At 43.5% G+C, this 13,087-nt stretch overlaps 1 protein-coding gene across 1 annotated transcript in view; it reads left to right on the top strand.

The window, feature by feature from the left end:
* The first annotated feature begins 757 nt into the window (after positions 1-757).
* GABRA4 (gamma-aminobutyric acid type A receptor subunit alpha4) overlaps positions 758-13,087 on the top strand; it is a 66,384-nt gene continuing 54,054 nt past the window's right edge. Inside the window, exons 1-2 of the mRNA XM_074991801.1 lie at positions 758-840; positions 942-1,060. Of these exons, the coding sequence (XP_074847902.1) occupies positions 758-840; positions 942-1,060 (202 nt within the window). The remainder of the gene's footprint in view (positions 841-941; positions 1,061-13,087) is intronic.

Genomic DNA, 13,087 nt, shown 5'->3' with positions numbered 1-13,087 from the left:
CGCGCCAGGCTCCCCCAACCCCCCTAAGGCTGGAGGGACCAGTGAAGCCTTCAGCACCAGGCCAGCTGGGGAGAGCGCCACCCGAGGAGCCGAAGTCTGCCCCCGCGCCTGCGCCATGCCGGACAGGGGGCTGCAGAGGGTGTCCCCCCAGCAGGCAGCGAGGCAGACGCGCCCCAGGAAGGGGTCCCGGGGGTGGGCTTTTGGCGGGGGAGGGGGAGCTGGGGAGCGTTCTTCGAACCCCTCACCCTTGATGATTAATGGGCCCCTCGCTAAGTGACAGTTCCTGTCGCCAATTAGTGGCGGAGCCCCGCCCCTCTCCGGTATAAAATTAACACTCGGCGGGGGAAGCGAGGCGTTAACCCTCTCGCGCCCGGGAGCCGGGCTGGCCTGGGTGGGACTGACTGGCGGACTGGCGCAGGGAGGGAGGCAGGGAGAGAAGGGAAGGGAACGAGCGAGCGAGCTTCGCTGGAGTCGCCCGTTTGGTTCCCTCTCGGCCGGCGGCGCTGGGAGGGGAGCGGGACGGTGGCGGAGTGGAGCGAGGCGCAGGTGGGCAGCGGGAGCCCGGTGCCCCCGAGGGAGTTAAAGGCTGGGGCAGCCGCGCCGCGGGCTGCCCGCGATGTAGCGGCGCCGCGGTGCCCCCGCCCCGTGCCGGGCGCTCCGGGGCGGGCTCGCCCTCCGCCCGCGGCTGGGCTCGCTCCTCCGGACCGGGCGCCGCGTGACGGGCAACGCGGCCAGGCTTGAAGTATGGCATGCAAAGATGGGATCTGCCACGGAGCCAGCGATCGCCATGTCCTCCGGGCTCTCGCTCACCCTCCTGCACTTCCTGTGCCTGGCCACCTGGTGAGTACCCCGGGCGGGCCGGCAGGGGCCGGCGGGGCGAGCCCACCCCGCTCCCCTTAGCCAGCCCCCGCCACGGCCGTGCCTTGTCTGTCCCCCCGCAGCGTCACCGAGCCCCCGGGCCCCAGCAAAAAGGAGGAGAGGTTATGGCCGGAGAATTTCACCAGCATCCTGAACAGTCTCCTGGATGGTTATGACAACAGGCTGCGCCCTGGATTTGGGGGTATGGTTTCTGTGCACGGTCCCTCCTGTCTGTCAGTCTGCCTTGCCTGTGTGTCTGTCTATGGGGAGAACTAGGTAGGCTTCGTGTGTTTACAATCGCAAGTAACGCGCCTGCATGTTGTTGATCTAAATGCTCCTGTGACAATGCCCCTTTCCCCTCTCACCAAAACGTTGTTGTCCCTCCACGCCTGAGGTGGGAACTCCAGCGAGGAGAGGGAAAAAGCCGGATCTGCTTAGAGGTGGCCAAACCCTACTGGTTTTTTGGATCCCCCAAATTGTACCGTGAACAGAGAGTGCAAACCTAGCTGTTCTGCCTCGTCTGGACCTTGAAGCAGGTGATCTGAAGACGTGGGTCTGTCCCACCAAAGCTCATTACCTAATAAAGTGTTCTGTTATCTTTGAAGTGCTACAGGACTGCTGGTTTGCTGCGTGACCCATGCCCACCTTGGGTCCTGCAGATTTACAGCAGTAATAGCTCAAATTCCTTCACATGAAGGAGTTCAGCTGTGCTGATATTTCTGGCAGGCTCAGCCCCAAGCAAGGGGGCAAAGAGTCGGATCTGTCTTTCTGAACACTGCTGGCTTCGGCTAATTTTAAACCCTGCTTTCCCAAGGGCTATGGCTTAACACAGAATAGGTTTAGCTGCTCCTACTGCTCTAAAAAATATTCTGTCTCCATGGGGCTGCAAAAATACTTGTAGGACACTTTGATCTAGTTGGATCTGGGCAGTTTTTGGTCCCAAGAGCCTGTATGTATAATCCAACTAGAAACCGGGGTTGCTCCCACTGTGAATAATCTGAGCCTTGATGCATCTGCTCCCATAGTACTGGGGAGGGGGGGGCGGGAAACCTGGAATCTGACCCTCAGTTTTTAACTGAAATTCTGGAATCTTTGCCTTGTCTTTAGAGCAGGCACACATGTTCTCTACTTGGATATTAGAAATTGAGGACTTTGGCCCAATATTTAGCTGGCTCCATGGGTTGACTGTGTGTTCAGCACTATTGTGTCATGAAGTACTGGGAGCGAGAGTGTTTTTTCCCCTCTGGTGCTACATGAGAAGATAAACTGTACCATCAAAAGAGAAAGCATACTAAGAGCTAGGGACCGAAACTCATGAGCATCCTGATATATCTAGCTTTTACTTTTTCCTGGAACGAGGGTATTAAAACAGGCGTGGGGGAAAAGAAAAGTGACACAGCATCTCTGGTGATGCACCAGGCTGACAAAGACAGTCATGGGGCTACCTACGCATGAGGTTTGAATGAGGGTATGCTCATGTAGGCTTGTTCTGTGAAATACTTCTATTTTAATTTACCTTCTTCATGCACTTGATACAGCTACACTAATCTATAATCTAACCACTCCAAACACATACCAAATAATATGTGTGACCTTACCATACAAAGGGGAAAAAACTCCACACAACACCATTACAAATCTAAAATAAGCAGAAATTTAGTAATTTTGTGGAGTGCACTTCCTATAAGCCAAGCTTAGGACATTAGTTGTAAATAAAGGTAACCCTATTAAAGCACCAGTGAGGATAATTTACTCAGATGGTCTTTTGCAGCTTAACTCTCCTTAAGGTTAGATTCTTCTGCAGGTTTCCTTCAGAGGAATGTGCTCTGTCCAGAGACACTGTTTGTTCTCTCTCTCTCTCTCTCTCTCTCACACCTGCTCACATAGACAGATACTAGGCATAAAAAGTATGCTTTAAGTGTAGTATTAGAATATCTAAAATGAGCAGAAAATGCCTACTGTATAGCTCAACACCATATAGGGGTTTTTATATTTTCAGTCTATTCTGTAAATACAGAATAATTAAAAATACAGCTTTTTTTCTTCCCCCCCGCCCAAAAGTGCTACCAGGAAGCAAGGAACTGTGTTCTCCTTCTTACCTCCTAACCTATGAATGTAAATAAACAAGTTAGTCTGGGAGGGGGTGGCGGGGCTAGAGTTCAGGTTGAAAAATATATTTTTGGTGAATACTTTAAAGTGTGGAATTAGCCTACTTGTTCGTTCTTCTATAGCTGCTAACTTTAAAACTCAAAGGTGAGCAGTTGTAACATTACAAAGCTGATGAGTAATGCATGAAAAATACACTCTCTCTAATTTATAAGAATGTTAGCACCTTAGCTCTTAGTTACAAAAATTATTTTCACCTGAATGGGCAAAATCTGCTCCCTTGCACCCCCCAGTAATACAATCATGTATGTAAATATCGAGGTTTGATTCTTTGACAGAACTCAGAATAAGAGTTGATTAATCATTAAAATATTTACTTTCTTTCATTAGTTTTAACTTTATTCTGTTCTTTGCTGATAAATATTTATGGTAAATATGATTCATGTTTTTTAAAGTGGGTCATTCACCCGTGCATGCATAGAAAACAAATATCATAGAGGACAGTAATAGTTACAGACAGAAAAAGTACAGTATGTTTCAGTAATGTTGAAGTTATGTCATGCAGACAAACAGCATAATATTCAATGCTGAGGTTTAGTCACCAACCACACTTCATGAAGCTAAAATGCTTATTTCCCTAAGATTATTATGACTTTGGTTTTATATCCTCTCTCCCCAAATTGAGCGTAATTTCTGATTCTCACAAATGTCAGTGAGATTAGAACTGGACCCAAGAAGCTAGCCATACTTTTTGAATTTTTCTAGCATTTACTTTATCAGAATAACAATTTGTTAAAAACTCTGCATACAGAGGAAGGATGGGAAAGATTTTTTTTTTTGTTTGTTTTTTTCCTACAAATGGGATTGCTCCAGCTCCTATAAAACTAAATGGAAAATACTTAAAGGAATTGGATCAAGCCTAATATGGATCCAAATGTTGAAAATGAGTATTAATTAACACAGTTATTGGCAGTTTCAGAAGAGGGGCTGAATATAGAGACAAACTACCATTTTACACTTGTATCTCTTCAGGAATGGGATTGAACCTCAAATAGCTAGGGGTGAGGAAGCTGTCACCCATTCTGTATCAGCTCTGTGCCTAAATGGTAGAGTCAAGTCTGCTAGGCAGCCGGGCTTGTGCCATTCATTAGTGATCAACTAATTTAAGAAAGCAAACACAAAAATGTCTGTTTATAAAATTATTTCTGAATCATTTTCTAGGTAAAGCTGTTTTCAGAATAGTTAATTTACAAGGGTGTGTGTGGAATTAATCTGATTAATAGCAATATGAAACTAAGTTGATAGCATAGTTTTAATGTTTCTCAAAAGTCAGCAAGGGCAATATTGTAGAAGAAATCTGAAGTGTAATCAGGCAGATTTCTTATGCACAGCTGTTTTTGAGGATAAGCAGGTGGTGTTTAAGGAGTGGGAAAATATGTAGCGACTAATGAATAAAATATGCTCTGTGGTTTGGAAGTAAGCTATGCTAGAATTCAAGTCAATTTGCTATCTGAACTATTTATACTTCATTACATTGCATTCAGTATTCTCATTACAATTTAAAGTGGACTTGACCTTTCCAGATCAAAAAAATCATAATGCACTAGCTCAGAAGAGCATGGCGTTCACAGTAAAAACAATGGAAGGTGGCTATAAAAAGACATTTCATGTGAAAGATCATATCTTTTTTGCCATCTGCTGCAAAAATGTTACCCTGCCCCACAGTTTCCAGAAGCAAAAATCAGATGGTGCACCAGTTCTAGCCACAATGGGAATTCACTGCTTGTTTCCTCTATTTTATCATAATAGAAAAGGAAGGAAGAAAAATATGCTATGGATAGCTATAAAGCTTGTGTTTTCTTTGAAAATTGAGCTTGTTTCCTTGGCGATCTTATACTAAATGATATAATTAAAAGTGATCTTTTCCCAGAGGCATATTGTTTACCTGTGTAAATGCATAGTTTCTAGTTTGGATTACGTGGGTACTGGGTTAATGCAAATCCATGGACTTTAATGGAATTACTCGTGATTTACAGTGCAAGTGATACATACTTAACACATTTTGGTGTGTTTCTTAATGGCCTGTATGGTCCCTTAGAACTTGCATGGTTTATTAGGTAAACATAGTTAACCTTTCTTCCTACTAAAGTACGAAGAATTTTGGCTGTTGCATTGAGTGGAAGTAGGCTCAGCACAAGTATGAATTTTTTTTTTTTACATTTGCTGACTTGTGAAAGCACATACTTCTGAAAAAACAAACTCAGGTGACCCTCTAGGTAAGGGCCATGTGTAATACTTGATCTTTCCCATAACTCCTATGGGAAATTTAATGTAAGTTACATGCACAGACTGTAAGGGAGTTGTTTGTACCTTGAAAGCACAGAGCACAGCACAAGTGGTAGTGCAGAGCTGGCAGTCCCAGTGACAACCCATGGAGTGGCAATAACTCCAAGTATGGGAGTCTAGCTGCTATCCCACCCTTGCCACGTGTGCTTCCTGCCACATTAGGCCAGATCCACTGGCTCTTTCAAGAGGTGGAATGGAGCTGTGATCCCTTTTCCACTAACTTTGAAGAGGATAGTGCAGATGGATTTGTTCACTTAGAGCAGTCAGGGGGTTTATGGCAGTGAAGTGAACTGCCATTCTACCCAATCTTTACCCACGCAAAGGGTAGAAAAGTTCCCTCACAACCTTAATCCCCACCTGCACTATGCACCTTCCATCAGGGGATCTGATAGAGAGAAACAAAATAAGGAACGGCCCACAGATGGCAAATGGGGCCCTCCTGTTTACCAGCTCTTGTAATGCAGGAGCAAAGGCCCATTCACTGAAGCAGAAAGGCAGCAAATTCTGAGGTTTTCTTTCTGTGCGTGCAATATACAGCTAGCCTGTGGAAGCTATTGTGACCAGATAGCATTGTGTCAGAGAGCTTAGTAGGAGTCAGAAAAATAGACCTTTAAAAGATATTGAGAATATGCTCACTGACAGTAAATAAAATACATGGGGCTATACATATCTCATAAAACTGGAAGGGACCTTTAGAGGTCAAGTCCATTCCCCTGCACTCACAGCAAGATCTATCACTAGCCCTGACTTTTTTTTTTAAAATCTAACCCTGCCCTAGCACCTTGCAAGTTCCCTCCTGCAGGGGACCTTTCAACCCTGGGTTTACAAGGGCAGTGCTCTAATTGATTACATTTTGATTAAAACTTAATGGTTGCATAAGCAGCTATTTGACTGGAGTTAGGAATAAACTTTGCCTTTGAGCAAGTTATTACTTAATTGTCCTATTACAGATAGTGATGTGTTTGTTTTTCATGTACCTTTCTCGGAAGCATCTGGTGCTAGATACCAGATACAAGATGCTGGACTTGATGGAGTTTCCCTCTGATCTGGTGAGGGAAGACCTATGTCCTTAAATGGTACACTTTTGATCTGCTAGCCAGACATCCTTGGGATTTCAGGGTTCATACAGATGACAACTAAGTTTCAGCAAGGTAGACATGCCCAGCCAATGTTTAATTACATATTATACAATCTTGAGCTGGTGTTGCAGATTGAAAGACTAAACCTTTAGGCTACGTCTACACTAGCCAAAAACTTTGAAATGGCCATGCAAATGGCCATTTCGAAGTTTACTAATGAAGTGCTGAAATACATATTCAGCACCTCATTAGCATGCGGGCGGCCGCGGCACTTCGAATTTGACGCGGCTCGTCGCCGTGTGGCTCGTCCAGACGGGGCTCCTTTTCGAAAGGACCCCAGCTACTTCGAAGTCCCCTTATTCCCATCTGCTCATAGGAATAAGGGGACTTCGAAGTAGCCAGGGTCCTTTTGAAAAGGAGCCCCGTCTGGATGAGCCACACGGCGGCGAGCCGCGTCAATTTCGAAGTCCCCTTATTCCCATCTGCTCATAGGAATAAGGGGACTTTGAAGTAGCCAGGGTCCTTTCGAAAAGTCCCCTTATGCCTATGAGCAGATGGGAATAAGGGGACTTCGAAGTAGCCGGGGTCCTTTTGAAAAGGAGCCCCGTCTGGATGAGCCGTGCGGCGGCGAGCCACGTCAATTTTAAAGTCCCCTTATTCCCATCTGCTCATGGGAATAAGGGGACTTTGAAGTAGCCAGGGTCCTTTCGAAAAGGAGCCCCGTCTGGATGAGCCGTGCGGCGGCGAGCCGCGTCAATTTCGAAGGGCTGCGGCCGCCAGCATGCTAATGAGGTGCTGAATATGTATTTCAGTACTTCGTTCGTAAACTTCGAAATGGCCATTTCTAAGTTTTTGGCTAGTGTAGACACGGCCTTAATGTTCCAGTTTTATGTTAACTAAATCACTAAAATGATTACCCATCCCTTTGAAATTTAGTGTTTGAAGCTGCATAATTTAAATTCTGTGAAATATTGTGTAAAATAAGCACAGGATAGCATTTGTACATGACTAACATGTTTCCTTTAAAATCACTGATCATTAATGAACTAATGAAAAATACATTAGATTTAAACATTTTTTATTAAAAATATGGGTTAATTCCACCCCCGGTTATTTAATATCATAGACTCATAGAACAATAGACCTGGAAGAGACCTAAAAAAGCCATCAAGTCCAACCCCCTGCCCTAGGCAGGACCATGTCATTGACTGAAAAGTAACAGTTCAAAAAAGCCTCCTTTTATTCATCAGATCTGTCCTGTATGTGTCAGTGTGTTTGTATTTGCTTACTTGCTTAGCAGATTTTTGTTTGTTTTTTGCAGTCACCTGTGGCAGAGCCTACATACCTAAGAGGGAGTAAAATAGATTACAAGCAAAAATGAGTAGAATTTTAAAATGTTCATTAATTTCTGATTTGATATACCTGTGTAAACACTGAGACAATGAATTAAATGTGCTGGGGCTGTACAGGTTTCGCTCAAGCCATCATTTGGGCTGCATGGTCTTTATTACTAGTGGCAATGTCAAGAAAATGAAACTTGAATGTCAGACTCCAGTCTGAGTTTGACAAGCTGGCAGCTAGCAGGGGGAAAAAAAAAACAAACCCAAAACTACTTCTCCTCCCTCAAAATCCCTCCTGCCTCGTTTGTATTTGTAAACTGTGCCTACTTGATCTGGAAATAGTAAACATGGAATCCCATAATGCTGCTTTGCACAGTCACTTTCACAGTTGTGCTTCACTTGAATTCTAGTCGTAAGCATTTTTTGTCTCATTTTTAAATGGATTAATAACTTTCTGAGGATCAGGAGGATTTGCCTGTTTTGCCTGCTGAGACTGTATTTGTGAAAGAGTGGATAGATTCTTTGTGGAGCAGAACTACTCTCTTCCAAGAAGTTGCCAGAAGGGTTGTTACAAACGTCCTCCCACCCATCCTCGGGGAGACACTAGCCGTTCAGTGCAGAGCCTCTCCTCCATAGCTTCCACTCCCTACCAGTCCACAGAGACCAGTGAACCCTTTGTAAATAGTTTAAGACTGGCTTCCAAGAATCCTTCAAGCTCCAGTTGTGAGCAAGAAATACTTGAGTGAGGAAATGTTTGTGGGATTAGGGCTTTCATTTGGACTTGCCATCCAGTAAGCTACAAAATAAACATGAGAGACAAAATTTACCTCTGCTCTTCCAGTGTTTCTAGAGGGCAAAAAATGTTTACAGTTATGAACATCTAGTAAGAATTCCTACATCGCTTCAAGGTTACATCATATGGCCTCAGGTACTTATTAAAAATCCTCACTGGGCTAGGAGTGGGAACTGTGCCATGAAGCTGACTGGTTTTCCAGGCAATGGTCCAGTCTTCCTCAGTTAGGTTGGGTGCATCACAGGATTGTTAGCAGGATATAGGATGATTTATCTGTAGTTTTCTGGTGGTATTTTTGAATCTGGCCCAGGCTGGTAGTGACTGAAGTCATTACCATCTGTCTGCTGTTCAATGACTTGGGTAAAATTAGCTGGTATTCTTAGACTCCTATCTACTGGGAACTGGGCTACGTTATGAAATTGACACCAGTTACTATCTCATTGGCAGTTTCAGTGGAGATCTTGACTACTGAGCTATCTCCTGTTTCTTGAAGAGGTTCAGGGTTCAGGCAAATGTGCAGGTGAATGTGTGTGAAGAGGCATGGATATATTGAAATGCAGTGTTTGTCTGAATGTGATGTATAAATGATCCATCATTTATAGTCAAGCCCATAGATACAACCACATCTGCTCCAATCCTACTGACAGAGGCCAAAAACTTCAAGATCTCCATCAGGCATAAAACTTAATAACCCACTAGGAGAAGTGTATGTATTTATTTATTTAAAAAAAAAAGCGGGGGGCGGGGGGGTGCAGAAATACCCACAAACCAGCTACTTCTAGATAAGCCCAAAAAGGTTAATAACAGAATACCACTTATCACCACCTATAGCTCCCCAGCTCAGTCCTCTCTAGTGCATTAACAATAATCAACGAGCTATACTAGAACTTCATGCTATTCCCTTTGGCCTGCCCATAATTTTGGGGTCTGGAATCTCTCCTTTCCAGTAATCCATTAACTTCCCTGCACACAGCCAATTATTTTAGCTTTTTGCGGGGCTGATGTTAATTCTGCATGAGCAGATCTAGAACCATTTTGTTTTGCAGGCTCTGATTCCAGCTTGCCAGTCCCACACACTGCTATGGGCACTACCTTACTACTCAATGGATTTAAAAAAAAAATTCCCCATCATGGTGTTTGTAAATAGCTCCTTAATGTTCAGAGGGTTTGTTGATGTACAGAGACATTCCCTCTTCCGGCAAAGAGCAATTTTTTACTGATCAAATTCAGTGTTAATTGGCTTCTGGTCAGTCCTCTGCTACAGCAGTTTAGGGTTTTTAAGTCATTTTGATTTCATGGCCTGAGATTATTGACTAAGTGGTACAGTGCTCTCATGATGGAGAATTACTTAGTTTCAAGTCAGTGATGTTTTTGACTACATACCAGCTCAAAACACCAAACAGTTTAGCATGTAAATTTTGATATATTAACTCTTTCCCTGTGGCCAGAGAATAGGAAAAGCAGAGGGTTGCTGGTTAGGATGAGCGGTAGAACTCGAGGTGGAAGCTCAAACATTGCTTATGTTCATTATGGCTAGTTCTGTAAGCTGCCATTAACATTTCACAGATGGAAACTTTCATAAGCATGATGTTCCCATTAACTGTAAACAATTTTATTTACGTTGATGATGATTTATGGGTTGTAATGCCTTAACTGTATCTCACTGACGTTAGGTGAGACAATCCAATTGAAGTCATTGAGCAGTCCATTAATTTTAGGAGTGTGCGTTTTGAGTGTAAATTCTCCATTGGAGCTTCTGTTTCTTTCTTTATTTTCTTTGAAAGCACCCTTTGTATGAATGTGTTTATCTTAGGAGCTTGTTAAAGCTAGTCCAACATTTGACCAGAAGTAGTTGCTGGAACAGTGGTTGCCAAATGTTTTGGCATCATGCCCCATCTTTTGATTTTTGAGAAACTGCCATGCCCCCCCACCTCTTCTTTACCATCATCCAACCCCCCTTAACAAAAAATTCAATTTGTAATTTGAAATAAACACAAGTTTGATATAAAATGTTGTTTTAAAATTAAAAATAAAGACTTTTTTTTTTCTTGGCCCCTTATATTTGCCTGGTGCAGCCCCAGCTGGCTAGCTGCCTGAATGTCGTGTCAGCCTCCAGAGCTGCCCATACCAGCTGCCTGCCCGCCCACCCAAGCTCCATGCTGCGGGGACAAGCCACCCACTCACCTGTTAGCCATCCATCTGCCCACTGGCCACCCAAGCCCTGCGGTGCTGTGGCCAGGCGCCCGCCCACCAGCCACCCACCCAAGCCCCGCATTATCAGGGCCAAGTGCCCACCTACTATCCCAAGCCGCCTGAGCCCCATGCTGCTGAGGCCAGCCCCACAAGCTGGCTGCCCAGCCATGCCCCTTCCCTGCCCTCCCACAATGCCAGGTATCCCCAGCCCCTCATCTAACCCCATCCACCTTCTCCTCCAACCCAGCCCACACTCACTCTCATTAGCAGAAGGCAGCTGGCTCCACATGGGTCTTTGCTGGCTGCCTGATTTTTATAGCAGCTGTGTTGGGTCACCCACGTAAAATGGCAGGGGCTGAGAGCCAGAAGCAAAGGCCAGATCTTTCGTCAGATGTGGGGGAATGATGGGGGGTGGGGCTGGGTCACCTTGTACTCCCCCATGGAGTTTCTTCATATGCCTCCCAGTTTGGGAAACCATGTGCTAGAAAGTCAAGTGCTCCTTTGCCAGAGCTTCACATCAGGTTAACTTCTGCAGTAGCGCTAATCAAGCTTTCCAAGTCATCACCTTTACACTGGAAAATTCCATTTTGTTAAGATGGGAATGTGTCCTATTTTGATGGCGGGAAATTTTTTTTTTTTTTGGTGGGGGGGGGGGAGGGGAGGGAAGGGAAGGGAAGGAGTCATTTAAGTTTGAAATGTTGCAGTTCCAAAACAACAACACAAAAGACTTTTCTTCAGAACTTTATATTTGTGGTTTTTTTGTTTAAAAAAACCTTTTTGTTGAAAATTCAAAGCAAAGCAAATCCTGAGATGCTGAAAATTCTGCTTGTCACACAGCTGTATCCTGCAGTGCTTTTAGCCTCCATCTACTTGTGATATGAGGATCTAGCTAGTTACTCAAATGCTGGTCCCATGAGGTAGCAAGACATACTGGTTTTTAGACCTCTGTTGTCTAAGCTAGCCTTTGAATCAGCTTCTAACTTAGTTTTACATCATCTATTTTCAGGATGCTTCAAAGAATGATTTCACTTAATATACTCTGTAAACCTGTCACCTGTCTGGTTACAGCTGTTTAGTTTACTGAAGTAATCAGTGCCTTCAAGGAGCCACCATTCCAGTGGATGCTTTGTGCCTCTCATTATTTCGATACAGTTAAAAAGTTATATAGCTGTGAATTCAGATGGGAAAAATACACTAATTGAAAAGAGAATGGAAGAATTTGAGGAGTGTTAAAACTCATTTAGAGTTAACAGATGAAGTAGTTGGTTAAGGTGGTTATCTTATGTCCTGGAGTAAAAGAGATTAGTGCTTACTTTTTTTAAAGTAACTTGTCCTGTTGAAATAGTTTGTAGTCTGTTTAATGGAGTAATTTTACAAATCTTTAATCTGCTTGTGGCTTGCAATGTGTGTGCTTGGCCAAGGAGAGAAATAGTTCACTTGTTTGCAAGTTGCCTACATCTTTCTTTCTTTTCATGTCTACATTTTGATTTCAGATGACATCTGTGCACACAACAATTTTCCAAGAGACAGATGTACTTAAAAGTTTTCACTTGCTGCTTTTTGGATTGTAGGAGCTATCAAAACAAAACAAAATAAAAAAGCCTGAGTTAATATTGACCCAAATGTTCTTTCTTTAGAAACAAGACTCTCAGGACACTGGCAACTGTGTATCCTTTCACTTCTCTGTTACCAGTTCAAATGTATCTCAAAGTTGTTACTGTTTAATGGATGTTTGATAACATATATGTCACAATTCGATGGTCCAAGTTAAAATTCTGTTGGTCTAGTGCTCACATCACAAAACACCAGTGATATGGGGTACTGTTTAGTACCCTCTTAGCTGTCTCAGTAGGGACAGATCCAACTCCCACTCAAGTCTGTAGACGTTTTTCCCATTTATTTTAGTGGGAATTGGTTCAGTCCCTTTTGTTGCTGGAATAACAGTACCTGCTCTTGGAGGTGATTTCTCTGTAGGATGGGTTCAGGTGGAGGCAATTTGGATACAGCTCATGAAGAGTCAGTTTACTTCAATCTATTGAAAGGCATACGACAAAAGTATTAAGAACAGTTGTGAAAGCTGCAGTGTTTATCATCAATGGAAATCCTAAAAATGAGTCTCAAAAGTAGTTTACTGCTTAAGTAATTGTAGTCCCATCAATTTTAATCACACCTATGTATGTTAGTAGTAAGCCCCTTGGTGTTAGTATGAAGATTTTGATAATTGAGGCCCCTAGTAGTTTAAAATACTAATTTTCTTAATTTTTTTTCCATTGTGGTTCTGGTTTTCTTATCTGTGGAATCAAAGTGTATTTTATTAGTGGAAATTAGTATTGTAAACATATATGACTGACTTAAGCAAGTGAAGCTGATTT

Source organism: Carettochelys insculpta, chromosome 4 (genome assembly GCF_033958435.1).
Source record: "Carettochelys insculpta isolate YL-2023 chromosome 4, ASM3395843v1, whole genome shotgun sequence".
NCBI classification, from domain to species: Eukaryota; Metazoa; Chordata; order Testudines; family Carettochelyidae; genus Carettochelys; species Carettochelys insculpta.
This window is presented reverse-complemented; position numbering and strand designations above follow the sequence as displayed.